General features: G+C 48.7%; 1 protein-coding gene across 2 annotated transcripts; it reads left to right on the top strand.

Moving 5' to 3' along the window:
* The first annotated feature begins 269 nt into the window (after positions 1–269).
* Slc41a1 (solute carrier family 41 member 1) lies at positions 270–21,164 on the top strand. Of its 2 annotated transcripts, none has more exons than XM_055598146.1 (11): positions 270–335; positions 3,665–3,708; positions 11,434–11,541; positions 12,480–12,551; positions 13,152–13,296; positions 13,424–13,570; positions 14,277–14,424; positions 15,238–15,317; positions 16,268–16,402; positions 16,678–16,826; positions 18,824–21,164. In XM_055598146.1, exons 1-11 carry the CDS (start codon positions 296–298, stop codon positions 19,007–19,009), a joined length of 1,254 nt encoding a protein of 417 aa, XP_055454121.1. In that variant the 5' UTR covers positions 270–295; the 3' UTR covers positions 19,010–21,164. The 2 variants fall into 2 exon arrangements, with proteins under 2 accessions (XP_055454121.1, XP_055454120.1); XM_055598145.1 differs by lacking the exon at positions 270–335 and adding an exon at positions 738–1,129 and having other exon boundaries at positions 2,717–3,708.
* The last annotated feature ends 1,326 nt before the right edge of the window (positions 21,165–22,490 follow it).

A 22,490-nucleotide genomic window follows, 5' to 3' on the forward strand; every position in this document is an offset into this window, starting at 1 on the left:
CAAAAGGAGAGGATGAAAACAATCTCCTCTTTGATCCCACAAGGTGCGTCAGGGAAAGTTGGAATTTATTTCGCCAGGGATGGAGCCATCTCTCCCCAAGGGGCCACGAGTGGGTCAAAGGAAACCCGCTCCCCTCCGCCCTTATATCAGTGGCGTGTGTAGCACCAGCTGTGAGTCAAACAAATTTTCCCTCCAGCCTGACCGTCACCACCCCTTTCAAGCCTGAAACTTTATTAAGGCAGATCTATCAAGGCTCGGCCAATCGCCCAGGGAAACAAGGAACCTAGAAGTAGAGATGAGGAGCCTGAAGAAAAGGAACTGTGCCCAAGAAGAAGGTAGGGACTGGGAGCAGGGAAGGAACACGCGATGGCGTCCGGGGCCCGCGCGATCGCCAGCTGGCCGGCTCACAGGGGTGGTTTCGGGTCTTCTGGAAGGCCAGAGGCTTATGAGAGATAGTCAAGATGCAGGGGTACTTGCATACCATGCTCGCCAGACGAGCGCTCGGGAACTCAGGCGCGCACCACTCGCCCGCGCGCTTGAGCACAGTGGGCCCACGCCACCCTCTGACTCTGACTCTGAGTTCCCGTCACTCGGCTGCGTTTTTCCCCTTACACCGCCCCAGGCACACCAAGCGAGGGGAAATGGGCGTGGCCTGGGCGTGGCCCGCCCCTCTCCCTGCTCTGATTGGCTGATACAGTTGTCCATCCTGAATCTATTTTTGATGGAGTGGGGGAATGCCACTCGCTCTGCCCCAGATCACGTTTGCCACCCACAGCCAACCACTCTTGTCCAAGTCCGCGGGCAAGAGGCGATTGGGGACGAGCGAACTCGGCACCCCAGGCTCCGTCCGGTCTCTGCCGGCCCGAGGCGGAATATCCTGCCCTCCAGGCCACCTCCCCATCGTGGAATCAGAGCGGCGGCCTCTCAGGAAGGCAGAAGCGAAATGTAGCGAGCCGGGTGTCGCGGTTGGACGCTTGCCTTGGCTGGGGGTGTAGCGGGGCACACGCGGGGTCTCGAGGAGGACGGCTGAGGGAAAGGAGTGATGAGAACAGGGGGTACCCTGCACCCCCCGATACCGCGGGCCCCTGCTGCTACTCTCCAGGCGTTCTTCCTCCCCAGCAAGACGCAGGTCAGTGTTGTTGGGTCTGGGGGTATGTGGGGGAGGGCGGGAGCTCAAGCATGTAATGCTTTTGCAGTCTGAGTTGCAGGGAAAGCCATCCAGTTACTCCTCTTTCCCACTGCTGTAGTTGGGGATACCCAAAAGATCTTTTTTTTTTTTTGTCCGCCCCCCACCTGGAAAGGAGATGGGGTGTCCTAGGGCCTGCGGCCCATCGGTAGTGGCCTTACTAGAGATGTAGTTGAGGGACTGGTCTGCCACCTTGGTAGCCCCCTTCCAAGTTAAAGTGGCCTGCCAGCAAGATGGGAGGAGTGGGGCTGTCAGGTTTTAGCGACTAACTCAGAAACTTTGCTGGCATGAGTGCGGTGGACTCAGAGTGTTCCCTCGCCGGCTGACTGGTGAGGATCCTTGAAAACAACGGTGCTGTGTTAAGGTGGCTTGGCTGGCGACCTAGTTGATGGAAGATTCATAACTTGGGCCCTGGAGTTTGATTCAGTACTAACCAAACTGGAGTTGACTAATCATGAGTGTTCAGAATAATAGCAGGCTGTTCATCATACCTGCAAAACCCTCTGGAAAGTTTTTACTATTGAGAGCCATGCTGGTGAAGTGCAACAAGTTGGAATCAATGCCAAGGGATTCCTTTAAATAAAGAAAAGTGGGGCAGGGAAAGACAGAGACATGATTGAGGAGTAAATGTGTATTAGCTTGTGACACTTGGGTTTGCCTTGCTTTGTTTTTCTTTCCTCCTTCTCCATCTTTTAATGATATTTATGCTTTTAAGAATTGCACCATGTCCAGTTATAAGTAACCCTAGGGAACGGGGGGGGGGGGCGCTAGGTAACCAAAATATGCAGGAAATGACCATAGTTTCACCCTCTGTCTCTTCAATGTGGTTAACTGCCATACCCTATCTGACAAGCTCACAGGGCCAAGCATAGAGGGAGAGAAGTATGGGTCAGCCTCTGTGGGTTTCCATAACACTGTTGACTCTCAAAGGCAGGAGTAGGTAGCAGGCCTCCGGCTCTTGGCCTTGATCTGGCCAGCTTGCCCTGCCGCAGTGTCTGGGGAGTTCCCCTGGTATTTCCACCCCCACCCCAGGGGACCAGGGGGATGAGGGGACCTAGGGCAATTAGAGGTCCAAGGATGCTTCTCTCAATGATCAGTCTGGTGTTTGCCCTGTCTTGCTGTCTTGTGATAAGTCATTCAGGAAGAACTGTGTAGAGAGCTTACATCTGAATTTGTAACTTACAACTAAGGCAATACTCTTAAGTAGTCTTTAAGTCCCTACTGAGTTCTTATTCAAGACGACAAATCCTGAGCACATCTCTGCCCACCCTAGGTTGCTCAGAAGGCAATGCCAAGGTCTTCTGCACAGCATCTTCCTGTGGGGTGGTGATTTGCTGGCTGAGAAGATGCTGGGACTAGAACCCACTAGGCCTCCACATGAAGAGGGACAGTGTCATTTTATGGGAAAAGAGTAGCAGATATCCACCTCTGCAGTAGACTATTGCATGCTCTGCAGATCGTCCTAGTAGGAAGTGGGTTTTGCCATGTACCAACATTCTCCTCTCTTTTTTTCCCTTCCTCCCACATAAGGTGTTCCACACAGACTCTTGTGACTTTAAGGACCAGGCAACTGAAAAAGCACAAGATCTTCTCAAGAAGGGAAGAGATCTCTGGGAGAGAAGGGAAAGACAGCAAATACTGTCCTGGGACCAGCTGAGCCCAAGGGGTTGTGGGAAGCCAAAGGCAGCCAGCAAGAGTGGGAAGAAGCTGCAGCCTCAGGTTGAGCCTGTGTTCTGAACAATCTGAACTCATTCAGCTTTGCACAAAAGAGGGCTGCAGTATCAGGCACTCCAGACTCAGGTGGAGCCCTTTTCTTTTGCATGCCCCTGCCCTGAGGAGCTGGCCACTGAGAACCAAAGATTGCCCCTCAGCATAGCCAGAGCTTCTGGGGGCATGCACCCACACCCCTAGTGGCAGCTGCTGCATCTAGTGAAGAGTTTGTTAACTTCCAGCTCCAGGCTGCATTGCTTGATGGGGCTGCCTTTTGATAGATCAGTTTTTACAGTGTCCGGTAGGAGTGGAGAGCCGTGGGAAGAGGTCCTGCGGCACTCAAGCCTGGATTCACCCCAAGACTAAGTTCTTTCCTGAGCTAAAAATCGAAGAGAGAAAGAAAAATAAATTCTTCCCTCCTCTCCTCCCTGCCTGTCATGTCCTCTAAGCCAGAGCCAAAGGACATCCACCAGCCTAACGGTACTGGCCCTACTTCCTCTCCCTGCTCTTTGGATGGCCCTGGGCGAGAGCCCTTGGCTGGGACCTCAGAGTTCCTGGGGCCTGATGGGGCTGGGGTAGAGGTGGTAGTGACTGAGTCTCGAGCTAACGCCAAGGGAGTTCGGGAGGAGGACGCGCTGCTGGAGAATGGGAGCCAGAGCAATGAAAGTGACGATGTCAGCACAGACCGCGGCCCTGCGCCACCCTCCCCGCTCAAAGAGACCTCCTTTTCCATTGGACTGCAAGTGCTGTTCCCCTTCCTTCTGGCAGGCTTTGGGACCGTGGCAGCTGGCATGGTGTTGGACATTGTGCAGGTAAGACCTGAGGAGGGTGACTTCTACTTGCAAGCCCTCACTACCTTGGCCTTCTGGGAAAGTGACTCTTAGAATTTCCTTTCCATCTCTGTGTCAGAAGCAACTGCTGTTTCCTAGAATACTGTTTCCCTTTGGATCACAGCCTTGGTTTCATCGTTATCTCAGTTACTTTCTTCAGAAGCCTCAGAGAAGCCAAGTAGCCCCTGGGAGGTGCTCAGAGCAGTATTACCTAACAGTAACAAATATAACTCCAGAACTCAGGCAGAAAGGAGAAGAGGGGGCAAGGCTGTTGCTTGCCGTGTGCCTCCTCAGTGCTATTCAGTCCAGCTCAATAGGAGACATCTAGATGGGTCTCCTCTTTATGCCTACTTTCCTTTTACTGGAGGTTTCAAGGATACCCACTGAAGAACTCTCCTTTTCAAGCCTCTCCTTCGTTCCCCTGCTGGGCAGGAATTTACTCAGCTGTCAGGAGGGTCTCAGATCCAATGAGAAACCTCTTAAGGCATTTTGTATGGCTTTTCTTCATGCATCCTTGGCACAGTCTCCTTGATGAGTGAGGATGGTTTGGGAAGGTGGCATAAGATCTGAAAAAGCTGAGTGCTGTAGATGGGAACAGAATGTAACCAGATCTGGTCATAACTATCTCTCTTTGCTCCTTGTCTGTTACAGACTTGCTCTAGGCAAACAGGGTACTCCATGAGGATGCTAGGTAGAAAGAACAGTGGGAGCTGATAGAACCTAGGAGCTAAGAGTGAGGGCAGGGGCATGCTGTGTGTAGTGCACTGTGGGTCTCCAGGTTGGAGAGAGAAAGTCTTGCTTTTAGATAATAGTTTTTGAAGCTCATGAGGCACACAGAACTTTCTACCAGTACTAGGTTCGTCTGAGTTAATCAAGATTTATCTAGAGCCTGCTAAGTGCTGGCTCTATCATAGGTACTCCAAAGTAAGTACATAGGCAGAAAGAGATTGGGCTGTGTCTTAGGAGACCACTCCTCCCCTACTCCAGGGTTCCCTTACTATGGCATCTCCCCTTGTGCCCAGCCAACACTGCACGCCATGCACACAGAGACTGCTATAGGGGTCTGCAGCACTGTCTCAGGTGACTGAAGGTGGTTGGTTTTAGGTGCAGTTTATAATGTCCTGTAGACCCCGAGTCTTACAGGAGAAGCCTGCAACTTTGGAAGCTCATGAGAATTATATGTATAGCTTGCAAAAGTGCCTGGTGCTGCTTCCCCTTCTCCTCAAACCTGTTATTGTGAGGACTGTTCTAACATGGAGGTTAGGAAGCCAGTCCAGGGCTTGGGACTCTTTCCATGCTGGTTGCCTTTTCCTGGTGCTGAGAGCAGGGAGAGGAAGAAGGGGAGGAGACATGATACTGCCTCACCTCTCCTTTCTGAGGTCCTTTTCTCATTCTTACCATTTTGGGGTCCTAGATTAGTGCCTATAAAGAGCTGCAGGGTGTGGTTCAGTGGTTCAGCCCTTTTCTATCCCCAGCACCACAGTACAAAAACAAGGTGGCTATAAAACCAGCATCCTGTGGTGAACTAGGAGACATTTAGCTTATTTTCTGATAATGGTGATGATAACGGAGGGCCCCCATTGACCCTTCCTGTAAGCTTAAAAAGTAGGAAAAAGGCATTGATTACCATTTTGTAGATGGGAAATTGTGGCATAGAAATGCCACTGGTCAGTGGGGAAGTGGTGGCATGTACCTTTAATCCCCTGCTGGTGGATCTCTATAAGTTCGAGGCCAGCCTGGTTAACAAATCGAGCTCCAGGACAGCCAGGGCTGTTATACAGAGGAACCCTGTCTTGAAAAACAAAAGAAAGAAAAAAAATGCCACTGGTCATCTCTCCCAGAGCCTGTGTCTCTAACCCTTGTGGCCTTCATTATGGCCAGGATTTACAGACTGGCTTAAGACTGTGAGAAGCCTGCTGTTTTTGTCTTATCTTGAAGAACCGGACAGACTGGGAACCAGAACAATTGGCATTGGCTTTTAAAGTGAACAAGAGCCAAAGGGAGAGGAGGATCCAACCATCACCCTTTGGCATGTCAGGGTTCCAGAGTAGGAACTGCCTGCTGATGCCTTGCCTTATGCCCATGGACCTGAGACATTGGGGAATTTAGGTAGTAAGGACCTGGAGCTGCCCAGCATTCCCACAGAGGGCTGGCATCTCCCTCAGTGTGGCATCTTGGCTTATACCAGAGCTAGGGTTCAGTTGGTGTAGATGACAATGACTGGCTTGTCCTTATGCCCCTCCCTCATGCTTTCACCACAGCTAGGCTAAAGCAGGGCCCACAGATGGCTACAGCAAGATGACTGGAGTGGGTGAGTATGGGAGGACATGGGCAGGGAGCCACAGAGAGGTTCTTACTCTACATTGGGGGAGTGATGGGAACAATAGATGCTTTTGGATGCAGAAGTCACACCTGTGTCCCCCCCTTACAGGATAAATAACCTGAAGTGAAGTGCCTAAGATAGGGCCATCTGCTGGTTGTTCGGGGTCTCTGTGGTTCAGAGCAGCAGGCAGCTATGTGAACTTCAGTACCCATAGCCTCCTTAGCCCAAGGTTCCCACTGCAGCTAAGACTGGGTTTTTCCAAGAAGCCCCGCTTCTGTCTCTTGATTGACCTCTTGCTTCTCTTCCTTTGTGCAGTAGCTTCCACAGTGAAGTAAGGAACAGAGATATTTTCCAGATTTGAAAGAAAGCAAACCGTAGTCTGTTCTGACTTGCTCACCGCAGCCAAGATTTGCTTTGTAGGAGTGAGCCCAATGTTGGCTTCAGAAAGAGACTGCATAAAGCTGTCTAAGCTTTGTGACCCTCCCCCAGTTCTGTCCTGGGCTCCTACAGGGCATTACATACATTTCCTATCAGCCCTTGTGAGGAACGGGGGTGGGGGGGGATATGTGATCTCCACAGGGACTCTGAACTAGATTAGAACGGGGGGACTCACCAGTCCTTGTTTTAATAAACTCCTTCTTTACTTGCTGAGTAGCTAAAGAAAGTAGACTTCCCTCCCCTGTACCTTCAAAGAAGAAATTGGATGGCAGCATGGCCTTGGGGAAGTGGTTGTGGGAGGAAAACAGACCTCTTTTCCTGGAGGCTGCTGGAGATCCTGGGCAGGACGCTCAGATCCTGTCTCCCTTGACCACCTTCTGCTCTGACCATCTCTGCCCCTTGTGTGCTACCAGGACCATTTCCTTTTCTCACGCTTCATTCGTACAGCCCTGTACATGCAGGCATTGCCCTGAGGCCCCTCTGCTTGGACACCTCCAGGATGCCTGTGGGACAAGCCTCTATCAGATAGAAACTATGATCCAGCCTGACCCATGACTACCTGAAAAGTACTTAAGCAGTTTGGTGCCTGGTTCTAGGATCTGGGGGTTAGGTCATGTTAATGTCCTGATTGCATCTATTTCTCTTCCCGACTTTACTTCTTGCTCATATGCTTCCAGAGCAGGAGGCTCTGCCAGATGAGATTGCAGGTGGAAGAGCAGGTTGGATAGCCAAGGAAGGAGTCACAGCAAGCTCTCTGAGCTCTGAGGCTTAGGGTGGTGGCTCTGGGTCCAGATTAGTTTTGAATGTGGAAGGAGCTGTCTCATCACATTCCTTACTTTTAGAATATCAGGAACGAGGAGAGAGAACAAAGTGAAGAGGGGCTAAGATTCTGAGAAGCAGTAAAAACCCATATGTGTTCCCTTCTACCCCCAAGCCAAGCAGAGTTTCCTGGACCCTGTTTCATTCCGGTTGGTATGAAACGTGTGGGTGGTAGCTTGGCTAATGGCTTAGCTGAGTGGTTTGACTTCAGGGGCAGACACTCCCAGCCAAGGGTGAACAGATTGGGCCTGCATTAAGCCAAAGGAGTAAGAAAAACCAGTCTCATCTATACTGCTCCATATCACACAACCTCTAACCACAGGACCACCCTGCTTTTCTGGCTGACTCTGCTTTCCAGCATCCTGTGCATGCATACAGGCACAGACTCCCTGCCTGAGCTGCATCCTTGAGAGGGTTTTGTGGGTAGGAAAAATAGATGTGGGAATTGGCTCTTCTGTACCAAGTACCGGCTTAGGAATTTGTTGGGTCAAAAGGTCAGGTAGTAAGAGTCATATTCTGTGAGTTGGTAAGACTTCTGCATGGGGCTACAGGCCCTGATCCTTTCCCTTGCCCACATGTCCCATCTCAGCCCTTCCAAAACCCCCACAACTTCTAGATCCCCCTGTAATTAAAAGCAGAGGACATGTATGTATTGAAAGGAAAAAATTAAGGGTGTTTATGTTGGCAGCTAGGAAAGTTAACTGAACTTTATACATTCTTTCCTCTAGGCTCTTATTGCTTTTAGCCCAGGCTAGACTCTAACTCACAACTTGCCTCATCATCCTGAACAGCAGACTTAAAAGCATGTCCCACCATGACCAGCTGTATTTTTTTTCCTTGGTAATAAAGACATGCTATACTTCTTACAAACAGTTCAGAAAATGTCCATTGCATAAACTTAAAGCGCTTCCTTCTGGTCTTTTCTCTCTACTGGCATATGCCCATCACCCTCAACTCCCTAGAAAGCTGAGCATTCAGGGAGCAAGAAGCTTAGGCACAGGAAGGGAGGCATTTAGGGCCAGGATAGGATATGGGCCTGTGTTCTGAGAGAGCTCCAAAAGCCCACATTCAGCACACTTGTCAAGTGAGGGGAAGAATTCTTCTCTCTCTGAAGCTGCTTATCCAATCTGAGAAGGCCAAGTGTGATTGGGCCTCAGCTAAAAGGATGCCCAGGGGTGTATGTCCCAGCCTTGTCCAAGAGTAACAGTCCAGGGCTCATGAGGCACCTCACAGGGGTTGCCTGGGAGGAGAGAAGACATTTACCTTCCCCAGATCAGAACAGCTGTGGAGGTGGGAGTGCCTCTTCTTCCATGAGAGAATCCAGAGTCTAGTCCTTTAGGAGACAGTAAAAGGAGTTCTAGGCCAGGAGCTCAGACAAGGGTATGCTGTAGCCCTGGAGAAATGAGCTATTTTCTGTGTCCTGTCTACACCACACACACCCCAACAACACTAACAAAAAGGCAAAGTCTTTGCCTTATAGGACCACCCAGTGTTTTAGCCTCTGTTCCCTGGCCCAGCCCCCTCTGGTGGCCTTGTGTATGTTTGTTTGTTTGTTTCAAATAAAGTCTCTCTTTGTACCTCTAGCTATCTTCAGGCTCCCAATCCTACTGCCTCAGCATCTAAATGCTAGGATTACAGACGCTGCCAGGGTTGTTTGTATGTTTGTTTGTTTTTTATGTTGCAGAAAAATCACATAACATGAAAAAACACTGTAGCCATTTTAAAATGTGTAAAGTGTGTTGCTAGTTCCACTCTGTATCCCTAGAATGCTGATTCTTTTCTCTCCAGGGCCTCAGCCCTTAGCAACGACAATTTGTTTGTTTGTTTGTTTGTTTGTTTGTTTCTGTATGTGGTATCTACTTCAGAGCTCATGTAAGTGGGATCATACAATATTTGCCTTGTGCCTGGCTCGATTGGTATAATGTCCTAAAGATTCCTCCACATTGTAGCATGGGATGGGATTTCCTTTTCAAGGCAGAGTCCTATTTCAGTACTGATACACCATATTTTACTGGTCTACTCAGCTGCTGATGGACATTGGGTCGCTTCTAACTCTTAGCTGACATGAATAAGTGAAGCTATGAACAGGAATGTATAGATGTTTCTTCAAGATCCTGATTTCTTTCAGTTCTTTGGATAAATACTTAAGACTCGGGTAAGTAGTCAGGTGAAGTACTAGGATCTTACTATTTATTTAATCACTTATTCATTTACTCGTGTGTGTGTGTGTGTGTGTGTGTGTGTGTGTGTGTGTGTGTGTGTACACTGCACTAGGAACTCAGACTCAGGTACTCAGGCTTGTGCAACAAACAGTTTACTGACCAAGCCATGCCCCCAGCCTGTTTGTGTATTTATTTGTTTGCTTGGTTTGCTTTACTTTTTTTCAAGACAGGGTTTCTCTGTATAGCCCTGGCTGTCCTAGAACTCTCTTTCAGCCTCTCCAGAGCTAAGATTAAAGGTGTGTGGCACTACCACCATCACTTGGTTTGTTTGTTTATTTTTAAGACAGAGTCTTGATATGTAGCTAGCTAGCCTTGAGCTTTCAGCAGCGCCCATACCTCCTGAGTGCTGGGGATACAAGCATATCCACCACATACAATTTATTTTTAGTATGAGGAACTTTGTAGTAGCTACATTTTATAGTCCCACCAATAATGCAAAAATGTTCCGATCTCTATGTCTGTTTCCGATACTTGGTGTTTCCTGTCTGTCCTGTTAGCCATCCTAACAGGTAGGAAGTGACATCTCACTGTGGTTTTCATTTGCAGCCTTGTTCTTTTGTAATAGAGCAGAGGGGCTGGAATTTTGCCTTATGAGCGAGCTCTGTGGTCTGGCCCTGAACTGAACACTTGAGCAGGAGTGTGATGCCATTGTAACCTGTCTGAGGGCCCCAGCTGGCCACCATAAGGAAGCATGCTGTATCCCTCATAAGGGACTCCCAGCCTTCAGACCAGGGCACTTGCTCATTACAGCTCCTTGTCTCCAAACACCCAAACCAACCTGTGTATATCCTCCTGCTGCCTGCCCCTCCTCCCTTTACAAACCTGCATGCCTTTTACAAAACTCCATGCCCTTTAAGGCCAGGAAGGGAGGCATAATATGATTTTTTTTAGGAAATCTTCCATTTTGGTTCCAACTAAGGGGACTTTCAGTGGCCAACCTGGGTTTCTCAGTTTTCTTACTGCAAAATGGGAACAAAAGTATCCCTTAATTGACTTGTTGAGGTGACCAAACGAGAAAATACATTAACATATGTCAGCCAAGCTGGTGTGAAGCTGGGCTTGGTGGTGCACACCCTTGGTCTCAGTGCTTGGGGAGGCAGTAGCATTTGGATCTCTGTGAGTTCAAAGCCAGCCTGGTCTACAAAGCGAGTCCAGGACAGCCAAGGCTACACAGAGAAACCCTGTTTCAAACAAAACAAAAAAAAAAAAAAAAAAAAAAAAAAAAACCCAAAAACAAAGTTAATGGGAGAGCCAGGAGGACTGTTTGACCCTGAACTAAGACCCATGCCTCCTGACTCCAGGCCCAGCCTCTCTCAGCAGGGGTATATTTGCTTCTGTTAGCTAAGAGATGGGGGTAGAGAGAGGAATCAAAAATCTCTTGCAGACCAGCATAGGAAAAGCGCCATCTAAATTCAGAGCCTGCTCAGGAAAGTCACTGTGGCTGAGACCCAAAGCCCTTGGAAATAGAAACCAAACAAATGCACTAATCACCGGGGCCTAGCCCTGTGGAGCCCAGCTCTCCACAGCTGAGACAACACCTCCCAAGGCTGAGGCCACAGAGAAACTGGATGGAAGGCAAGGGAGCTGCAGAGCACTATGTGAGACGGTATCATCAAGGAGTTGTGGGTCACAAGCCAACTGTGGGGTCTCCTCAAAAGCATATAAAAGGGATAATCAGGCTAGGAAACTCTTCTGTTCTGGGATGAGGATTGGGCTGTGCTTTTTAGAATTCTTGGACTTGTTCTACTTCTAGATTTCTTGGGGATGGGGAAGGGAAGGTTGCCTCGTGTGCTTGTTCCTGCTGGTCTGTTTCTCCATCCTGTCCCCTGACCCCACACTCTGTTCAGCGTCAATGCCAGTCCTTTGAAGGTACTGAAATTCTTGGACTCTGTGTTCATCTTATAGCACTGGGAGGTCTTCCAGAAGGTGACAGAGGTCTTCATCCTGGTGCCTGCACTGCTGGGGCTCAAAGGGAACTTGGAAATGACCCTAGCATCAAGGCTATCCACCGCAGTAAGTGTCTTAGCTGTTGGGAGTTGGGGAGAGGGACAGGGAGAAAAATAATGAGCAACACAGAGACTAGTAGGTATCTATACAACTGCCTGAGCCTGGGGAGGAAAAGGAAGTCATGGAGGGAGATCCCAGACTGAGTGTCCTGTCCCTGGGCAGGGGCTCCCTGCCCAGAATGGTTCCCAGGCTCGGACTCTGGATGTCCCAGCCATCCCTGGATGCCTGCCCCACCTCCTGCTTTGCAACCTGCCTCGTGACTGTTTATGCAGCTTTGACAGGCAGGCATCATGCTGGTCCCTCCAGCCACACAGGTGGGGGCCTCCTCTGATCTCTAGCCCTACCCTGCAGCTGGGCAGGAGCAGAGCCAGGCTGTCCCCACACTCCTTTGAACCATTCCCTTTCCCCATGGCAGCTTTTTCTTCAAGAGATTAGGCATCTCCAGCTCCCACAGTCCTTTATATCAGCCACAACCTTTCATGGACTGAGCCCAACAGAAAGCCATGGCTGGGAGGCAAGAGGTGTTAAAACTCAGGACCAGGCATGTCCCTCTGTAGCCAAGTCTGGAAAAGATGGTGCAGAGGGCAGCTAGCCTAACTCACCCCAACTTGCTTTTCCTTTCTCATGGCTGGTGCTACCCACTCTTTTCCAAATACTGTCAGCCTCAGCCCTGGGCCAGCAACTGACCTTGTCTTCCCTAAGAGAACAAGCAGCTTCAGAGCCAGGACAGAGTCATGCAGATCCATGCAGGAACATGCTGCCTGGATAAACAAGACAGAATGGAGTCTGCCTCAGCTCCTCTCACTTCCTGGAATGCACCTGCCTTAAGTGCATTCATGTTCTAGTCCCGGAGTCTCAAGCTACATGCATTGCTTTTTGATCCAGAGTGACAGAGCCCCAAGCTCTGTGCAGCTTGCTCCAGCCCCTCACCCTTCCTCTTTCAGGCCAACATTGGACAAATGGACACACCTAAGGAGCTCTGGCGGATGATCACAGGGAATATGGCCCTTATCCAGGTAAGAAAACATGGACCAGAGACAATAGGCTAAGCATCTCCTTAGTCAGGAATCCCTGAAAGGCTTAGGTCAACCCAGCTGGCTCCTTAGTGACTGTCCAGCATCCTACAAAGTAGGCTAGGAGGTGACTAGTTACTCAGGAAAATGGCCAAGATATGGGAGAGCCCCAGCAGCTTCCATGTCACATATTTAGGCTCTAGGTGGTTTTGGGGCTTTTGAGCCTTCACCGATCTTTGCAGTAGAATCAGATTCGTGAGTGTTAGAGTGTTCTCTGCCACTGTTGTCCCATCTCCCCAGGAAGCCACACAGATCAAATGTCTTCACCAGTGAGTCCCGGGTCTTGACCCTGAATGATCTCTGGGCTGTTGACTCTCACCCCATCTCCAGAGAAACATCCAACCAGCCAGTTACGTGCCCTGGATTTTTGCAGGATTCGCTACCCTGTACTAGGGACAGGGCTAAAACTAAATAAAAGACATCATTCTTGCCTGCAAGGACTGTAGAGTCTAGTCCTGCCTGCTTGCTAAGGGCTAGGAAGAGACCCTTGGGTGTTCAGTGACCTCAACTAACTGGACTCCACATTGCCACATCTCTCCCCAGGTACAGGCCACAGTGGTAGGCTTCCTGGCATCCATCGCAGCCGTTGTCTTTGGCTGGATCCCTGATGGCCACTTTAGTATCCCGCATGCCTTCCTGCTATGTGCCAGCAGCGTGGCTACAGCCTTCATTGCCTCCTTGGTGCTGGGTAAGGAAGGGAAGAAGGCGAGGGATAAGGATGCTGCTCCTTGCAACTCCATTCTCTTTTTCTTTTTTTTTTAATGACCCCTCTTTTCCTTCTTATCCTACCTGGCCCACCTCTCCTTCCTCACCAGGTATGATCATGATTGGAGTCATCATTGGGTCTCGAAAAATTGGAATCAACCCAGACAATGTGGCCACGCCCATCGCTGCTAGCCTGGGCGACCTCATCACATTGGCTCTCCTGTCTGGCATCAGCTGGGGACTCTACCTAGAACTGAGTAAGGCTAAGGCCACTGAGAATGCCTTGGGTACTCTAAGGTGGGATTGGGAAAGATGAGGACTATTTTGCAAATATGTGAAGTTTTTTTCTATATTGTTAACTGTATGAAAGGTTTGTCCCAACTCCTGGTATTCGGGAGGCAAGGCTAGATAGGCACTGATCTAAGTTCCTGTAGGCAGGCAGCAAAAGGGAGAGTGTCACAACTCATCCCCACTTGATCCTAAGGATTTTGTTTCTCTTGGAGGGATGAGATGTGGAAGCAAGAAAGGAAATAGAAAACTAGAATCTGCTTGCAAACTAGAGAAGAGGATGGGAGGTAGGGATTTCTGGGATCATACAGTCTGGTCTCTGCCTCTGTTAACTTTATTGCTTCAGCTGGGCATGGTGGCACACACCTGTGATCCCAGCTACTCGGGAGGTGAAAGCAGGGAATAGTGAGTATAAAGCCAACTTGGACACCATAACAAAACCTTGTCTCAAAACAAGAACAGTGTAGTAGCTGAGAAGCTCTCTGCTTCATTTCTCCCTCTACAAAATGGACAAAGCTGGCCTCACAGATGATGAGATGAGGTGCTGCACTTCCTGGCATTTAGGGTGGAATTACTGTGCATGTGTTGGTCTCTTGGGACATCTACAGGCTGAGCTGGGGGAAGCTGGGTACTACAGCCATGATATTTATCTCCTTCTGGTCTCTGCCCTCTCAGAGCACTGGCGATACATCTACCCCCTGGTGTGTGCCTTCTTTGTGGCCCTTCTGCCTGTCTGGGTAGTGCTGGCCCGAAGAAGCCCAGCCACAAGGGAAGTGTTGTATTCCGGCTGGGAGCCTGTCATTATTGCCATGGCCATCAGCAGGTAGGTACCTGCTCCTGTACCACTCTCACCTCACCATAGACTCCATTTGAAACCCTCAAGGCGGGAGAAATGAAGTACATACTCAAAATGCATCAATAGTGTCAGTCATGTGTCCGTCTACTGCCAAGTTACAGAACTATCTGCATTAGGTTTCATTCCAAAGCAGAACATATTGACCTTGGGAACTAAAAAACAGCTGATTCAGGGACACACACAGTATCATCAAGGACCCTGGGACTCTGTTACTCTGCCTTCTCTGTGGGGGTCAGCAGTCTAGGCTTTCACTCTTCTGACTCCTCCCGATTCCCCCAAGAGGAGAGAGCGGCTTTCCTCCAGCAGTTGCACAAAGACCTAGAATGGAGTGGTGTTGCTTCCTGTTCAGTTGGTCTCAGTTCTGTCCTTGAATCAGTCACTTGGTCTTGGGAATGCAGCTGTCTGATTGGATGGCCTAGGCTTAGCCACAAATGGAGCAGTGTCACCTGGACCACAGTGACTGAATTTAAGAGAGCTGGTTTCCTCAAGAAGGAGCCAATGCCAATACCATCGAGGAAATCAGTGCTGAGCAGACAGGCAAGTGGGGTCCTCACAGGAAGGTGGCCCTGCTCACACTTCTTGTACCAGAGTCACTATGCCAAGTCAGATTATGGGTAACAACTGTTGCATGCAAGAGAACTAAAGACTGAAAGGAGAGACTCCTGGAAGCCACTTTGCTGTCCTTGTCCCCAAGGTTAAGTAGGCCTTGCATCTCATTCCAGAGACTAAAGCAGAACCTTTCAGTGGCCTTTTGTATCATTTGTCTTCATGTCTCTGTAGTGTGGGAGGCCTCATCTTGGACAAGACTGTCTCAGACCCCAACTTTGCAGGAATGGCTGTCTTCACACCTGTGATTAATGGTGAGACCTTAGCATCAGCTGCTGGGGGAACAGAAAGGGACATGGGGTTGGCTTCTTTGTCACTCAGGGTTCCAGCAAACTAGAGAGTCTAACTTAAAAAGGACAACACTTAATAAAAGATAGAGGTAAAAGGACCAACAGGGGACCATGAGATGAGACACCCAGAATTAGCAACATGAAATCCTCTAGCCATGAAGGGCCAGGGGGACCCAGAACTTGTCTTGTGGGAGCCCAGTTAGAATTCCACTCTGCCCCCTGCAAAAGTGAGCTTTTGCTAATAAGCAGAAAAAGATCCAGGAAAGAAAAACAAACAAACAAACAAAAAAAAAAACATTAGGCCCCTCTCCCTGCTTACCTGCTGGTGTCTCCCACTACACAAGCCCAAATAGAAGCATCCAGCAAGAGAGACTGGTGTGAACACTACAGCAGTTCACCTCGCAGGGCTCAGGGAAAAGCTGAGAAGTTCAAGGACTAGGTTGTGGGGTGAAGGCAAATGCAAAGCAGCAGCTTACCAGGGCAGTGCCAGATTACGGGTCAGACCTACTCCTGGAAACTGGTTATTGGATGAATATATGAGCACTGAGAGCCCGGGCCAGCTCTAGAGAAGGCTAAGGCAAGGGAGGCCCTGGACCCTGCTGTGTAGCAGGCAGGTGCCCATGTTGCATGGGTGCACAGGCAGGCTGCATCCCTGCCAGCACTCTGAGAGCCACTTCAAGGGTACATGGAACTGTCACAGCTGCACAAAAGGAAAGCTGAGAGCCTTGAAAGGTTCCTTTAGAAGCAGTGAAGTATTTGTCGTCTTGTTCTCTTGGCACCAGAGGGAAGGGTGATGACTGGACAGACTCTAGTGAAGGTAGAAGACAGGTCCCTACGGACACAGGACAAAAAACAAGGTGTTTCCTCCCAGTCCTTCTGACTCCACAGTCTGAGTACTGTGTATGTCTCTGCAGGTGTTGGGGGCAATCTGGTGGCCGTGCAGGCCAGCCGCATCTCCACCTTCCTCCACATGAATGGCATGCCAGGGGAGAACTCCGAGCCAACTCCTCGCCGCTGCCCCAGTCCATGCACCACCTTCTTCAGCCCTGGTAACCACAGCATCTCAACCTTTCAGGTCCATTCCTGTCTTAGAGAGAGGGAGCAGGCAGCCACAAACCTCACTAGAGAGGCCCCTGGGGCCCAGGTTCAAGGTTCTTTTCTGCTGGGCTTTGCCTGCTATTCTGAAGAGTGAAGGCCAGATAAGACCTTGTCTTTTCCCAAAATACCCTGGAGAGCTGTGTGCTGACCTAGAATATGTCACTGACGGTCCTGTGACCTCCTGGGGCCAATACTTCCCTTCCTGTCTTCCTGTCTGCTCTTCCAGATGTGAATTCACGCTCAGCCCGGGTCCTCTTCCTCCTTGTGGTCCCAGGACACCTGGTGTTCCTCTACACCATCAGCTGTATGCAGGGTGGGCATACCACCCTTACACTCATCTTCATCATCTTCTACATGACAGCTGCACTGCTCCAGGTATGGCACAGCAGAAATGGGGGAAGCCAGGGGCCCATGTGGAATGAGAGCCCCATGTTTGGACATAGTCTCTTGGCATTTCTGTCTCTGACCAGGACTCAGGAGAATTGGCTAAGGCTCTGGAACAGTTACTACCATTCTATGTGACTTTAGCCTAGTTGTGTCCCTTCTCATCCTCAGTGGCACACTCTCAAAGGAAGAGGAATAGAGCAGTAGCAGGGTTTTCAGGCAGGTTCTTACAAGGTGGACTTCAACCACCTATATCCTGCCCCCTGCTGGCCTTGTCACAGAGCTCCATTTGGCTCTGTTTTGCATTCTGGGCTTCATTTAAATAAAGGGTTCCACAGCTAGAACGAGCATCAGAACCATTGCACAAGACAAATACATCTTTGTATTTGTAGCCTCATGTAGCCTTGCTATGGCCCCCTGGGTCATTACTATATTAGATTACTAGACTTATCTCCTGTTGATAAACAATTATCTCTCCAAAACCCCAACTCTGTCATTAGAAAAGTTGTGTGTTAGGAATCTTGGCAAGAGCAGGGCTGAGAACCACCAATATACTGTTTCCCAGCAATAGTTACCAAAAATCACCATGCTCCCTTGCAAATGTAGTCAGATGCACCCCTGACAGGAAAGGAGCATAGGCATGCTAAGGGTCTATTCTGGCCGTATCCATTCATCCCTTCGCCTGGGTTGGAAGGCCAAACCTTCATTCCATCACCCATCATGGACCATGACCCTGTGGTCAATTTTAGCTCCTGTGGTCAGTTTTAACTGTGCTTCCTTCTCTAAGTCTGTGGAGAAGCAATGTGTTGACAATTGTTCCCCGTAACATTCTACCAGGTCCCTTTTCCACCTGGCCCAGTAAGATAGCTACTGCCATTTCCATCTTAGTGCATATCCTAACAGCTTTCTAGCCACACTCTTAATTTGGCACTCTGTCAGAAAGGCTATGAAGTTACAGGGAGGCTGGACCACAGCCAGGGCCAGGGCCATAGGAGTGCAAGGTAGCTGTGTGCAGAGCAGGGGGAATGTGAAAGGTTTTAGAATAGTGAGTGGCCAAAACAACCAGGTTTGCCTAAAAATAAGGAACAGCTCTGGCTCCTGCCCCTGAGTCCCTTGCAGCAGAATTTTCACACCACAGTCTATACAAAGTACAGTCAAGACTGAACCCCACCAGATGTCCATGTCAGAGCCTAACCATTAGAAAGCATCTCATGTAGACATACATGGTCATTTTGGGACCCCCTAAGGCAGGTACTAATGTTTTAGATGAAGCACAGCTCCAATAGTAGAATGCAATGTAAATCTTACTAAAATGCAAATCCCTATCAGAAGGCCCAGCGATAGGCCAGAGGTTGTACATTTCTGACATACTACCCACCATAGAAAATACAAATGGTCCAGGGTCCAGTAAAATAGATTCTGATCTTGGTTATTCTCAACCATCTATATTACAGAAGATAAGCGAGGGTGCAGATAAAGTACTAGATAATCCACCATGTGTTTGAAACTGCTATGCATGACAACTGACTTTATATTTAGCTGATGTTGTAATAAACCTATCTTACAAATGAATATTAGAATAAACTCAGATTCTTTTAGTTCACAACACCAGGATGAAAAGAATGAAGAGAAAGCAGCTTGGATAGTCAACTGTTACCAGATGAGAGAGGAGAGAGGGCCTCATCAGAGAAACCGGCTCTAACTGCCAGCCCCCACCAGGCTCCTGGAGGAGCTAACATGGCAGGAATTGCAGTAACTAAGAATGGTCTGATGCAGAATTAGAGGCAAGGGCATAGTTCCTGTAAGGATAGGATTTAGTTTAGAAAACCTCTGGCTTGGTGTGAACTGGCTTGGTGTGTTTTTGTGAACACACAAAAAGGTTGTGACTAGCCAAGCCTTTTGACACAGTGCACAGGTCCTGTCATGTGGCCTCTGGCTCCCTCTGCAGAAAGAGGGTGGTCACAGGCAGAACCCTTCTGTCTCTCCAGGTGCTGATTCTCCTGTACATCGCAGATTGGATGGTGCACTGGATGTGGGGCCGGGGCCTGGACCCAGACAACTTCTCCATCCCATACTTGACTGCTCTGGGGGACCTTCTTGGCACTGGGCTCCTGGCACTCAGCTTCCATGTCCTCTGGCTCATTGGGGACAGAGACACAGACGTTGGGGACTAGCATAGCCACTCAGCCTTTTCCCCACCCTTCTGCACTTTCTATTTAGATTTTTTTCTCCTCTTATTTTCCTACCCAACCCTACACTACACTCCCACAGTCTTTCTGGGATTTCACTTTGATACAAAATTCTCATTATTTTCAATGGGAATGTTTATACATTGAGCCAAGTTTGGATAGTGAGAATTCAGGAAGGACAGATGGGCTGAAATAAGCAGTAAAGGAAGACCTCTGAGACAATCACCAAGTGCAATTCCATGGGGTGAGAGGGTGCCTCCAGGGCGGTAGATTGGGACCTTGGCATTCTGTCTGGCATCTGGGGACCTTTGCATTAGCTTTAGCAACCGCAGCCTTGGCCCTAAGGAGAAGCTCTTTATAAATGGGCTCTGGGTTGTTTTTGGTTTGGTTTCAGAGAGGGGGGAGGGATAATTAACACTCCCACAGCTGCATGTACTTGTATAGAAATGGACCAACTTCAAAGCACTGAGCAGGTGAAAGTTGTTTCAGCTCCTAGTAGTCACAGCTCTGTTCTAGGCCAGAGTCAGGTGAACTGACAATTCCATCTGTGCACATGTGCCTTGCCCGACTGCCTGACCCCACTTTGTAGCTGGATGAGTGGTGGCCTGATGCTCCTTGTAGATCCACGTCACCCACAGGTTTCCAAATGTCCACATGCCCCCTGAGTCTAGAGAACCCAGTGTCTGCTCAGGCCTCCTCTCTAACTGTATCTGATCATTCCCTTTCCCCATAGCTTGCCAGACAGGCTTTTAAGATTGGGGATAGGTCAAGGAAATGTGGCAAATGACATGATGATTGATGGAACCTGGGGGTGTCTCACTGCTGTTTCTCATGAGGACATCACCACATGATTTGTCTTGGCCTCTGTCACTTCCTAAAAGCACTCAATTCTGTCATACCAGAGGTCGGTTGGCCTTTCTCTCGGCTCCTGCCCATTCGCCATTCGTTCACTCATTCAGCAAATCTTGGCCTCCCCAAGATGAGCCTTTTTCCATGGTGTGGCCTGCAATAATTCTTCACTGAGCAATAGTTATGGGGTGCCTACTGTGTTAGGTACAGTGCCAGACATTGACTAGCCAGTGCTAAGAGGGTCACATCTCTAACCTCACCTCATTCCCTGCGTTACAGAGGCCATGCACCCCTTTCAATCTGGCGGTAAAGTCCCCTCATTGTAGGTATCTGTGCCTACTTCAAGGCAAGTTCTGCCTCATTCCCTCTTTAGACCCTAACTCTGCAGTGATTGCCAACCCCATTACTCAAGCAGTTTCGTGTCCTAAAATGCCCTCCCCTCACCTTCTCTACGCACTCAGAAGAGAATTTAGAATTAGCAAGATGGACATCATTTGGCTGCTTCAGTATCTGTTTTGTACATGATTAGAAGAAAACTGGAGCCCACTCCCCACACATAGTTCCAAATGGCTCAACAACTGGGGTGCAGGTGTTTTTCTAGCCTGTTTTGTCAAGAGCCCATAAATTCCTCCCCTGTGCAGCCTAAAAGATCAGCCTCCAAGGAAAGGATTAAACAATGCCCTGTGTCTGCAAATACTGTGCTGAGACCTACAGAGTCTCTTTTCTCACCCTCATTTTCTCCCATATCATCTGAAATCATAGAACCTTAGAACTGGAAGGATTCCTAGAGGTTATCTAGTTGCAGTTGTGTCAAGCAGATTAATACCAATCTGAGCTTGTTTCTGCTCTGCCCTCTGGCCTAACTCCACCCAAAACACAGACTCTTGTACAGGCAACCAGACTCTGTGACTGTAGCCCCAGGGTCCCCAGCCACTTACCTTACCCTGATTTCTGGAGTTGGATCAGGTTGTCTGGAGACTGAAAAAGCATCCCTCTTCCTTTGCCTAGAAAACAGAAAGGTAGGTACACCCAAGCTCGGCGCTTGTGAGCAGAGGAGGACTGTAGTGAGAGGCAAGTGACTTCAGTAGGAGACTTCACTTCTTCCCTCCCGGGTGCACCTATTGCATGTACTTTTGGCCTAACTGGAAGAAACAAAATTGGTTTACTTTCATATCCTTCAAAAATTACAGAACTGTGTCTTAAGAGAATTATTTATAGTTACTATAACTGAATTGACAAATGTCAACTTAACTGATAAATTATATTTGGTAAAATAAAATGGAAGTTTATTTCAACAGTTCTGGACTCCTACCTTAGAAGTGGGAAGGGGCCAGCATGTGACAAGGAACCACCTTAGAGCAAAGATGTGATAGAAAAAACACAGCTATTGAGAAATAAGAAGTGGTGCTATGGGACACATTTTGGAGGCTGAATAAAGCCCCTTTATGTTCAAGGGCATTAGACTGCTCTCCCCCAACACATTAGCTCATTCTTTTTTTTTTTTTTTTTTTTTTTTGCCAATGATACCAGCCTTTATGAATTAGAATTCCTTCCTTACAGAGGTTTATGATTGAGTTGAATCAAAGTAGAAGTGCTTTTATGTTGAGCATGCACTGCATGCCTTCACTGTGCTCAACCCTGGAAACCCATAGAAATTTACAAAACTGGCTGCAAAGGAATTGTGCTCATACTTGAATTTCTGTGACCTTCCACAAATCATTGACCCTCTCTCAGCTTCCATTTGCTAACCTGAATTATACCTCATTTATAGGACGGGGTGAGACGAGACTTTGGTGATTAATAATATACATAAAGTACTAAGTTCTGTTCCTGGTATACTAAGCCCCAAAGTACGATGAAATATCAAAAGTGGATATGTTAATCAACTGTCCATTTTGCTGTAACAGAACACCTGAGATAATCAACTTATAAGAAGGGAAGTGTGCTAGAGACATGGCTCAAGTTAAGACTGCTTTGCTGCTCTTATGGAAAAATGCAGTTTGGTTCCCAGCACCCACATGAGGCAACTCACAACCCGATGCCCTCTTCAAGTCTCCATGGCCACCTGCCCACACAGGGCAAGTACACATGCATTCAAACATGTAGGCATACACACATAAAAACTAGTTTTGCCTTGTTTTGTTTTTAAGGGAAGATTTCAGTACCTGGTTAATAGCGGCCTGTGATGTAGAAGATGGTGACAAGGGACTTGTGGTAGCGCAGAATGCGCCTCATGGCAGCCAGTAAACAGACAAGGGGGGAATCAGTGTTCCACAGCCCACTCTAAGGCATACCTTCAATGATCTAAACCAGCCCCTTAGGCCCCACCTGTTAAGTTTCCAGTACTTTCCAATAGTGCCCAGCTGAGGACCAAGTTTGATATACAGGCATTTAAGAAACATTCCCTATCTAAACTCTAGCAGTGAGAGCAGTGCAGTCTGAAGATGAGCTGTGTCCAGATCCACAGGGTTAGATGAGAAAGACCTCATCAAGTCATGGGGTTCAGGGAAGCCAGCCTTTCTAGGGAATAATGAGGTCATAGTCTAGCAGGGAGGAGAGGGAAGGGAAAGCCACTGTACAGAGAGATAAGGAGCTAAAAAGTCAGTCTGATATTTTG

Source organism: Psammomys obesus, unplaced genomic scaffold (genome assembly GCF_907164565.1).
Source record: "Psammomys obesus unplaced genomic scaffold, mPsaObe1.curated_primary_1811, whole genome shotgun sequence".
Lineage (NCBI taxonomy): Eukaryota > Metazoa > Chordata > Mammalia > Rodentia > Muridae > Psammomys > Psammomys obesus.

What these genes read in the sequence shown, in the direction of transcription:
- Slc41a1 (XM_055598145.1), top strand. Translation starts at nt 3,334, where the DNA reads ATGTCCTCTAAGCCAGAGCCAAAGGACATCCACCAGCCTAACGGTACT. An exon ending in GGAATATGGCCCTTATCCAG is followed by an intron (nt 12,552 to 13,151) that starts GTAAGAAAACAT and finishes ATCTCTCCCCAG; the next exon opens with GTACAGGCCACAGTGGTAGG. An exon ending in CATTGCCTCCTTGGTGCTGG is followed by an intron (nt 13,297 to 13,423) that starts GTAAGGAAGGGA and finishes CTTCCTCACCAG; the next exon opens with GTATGATCATGATTGGAGTC.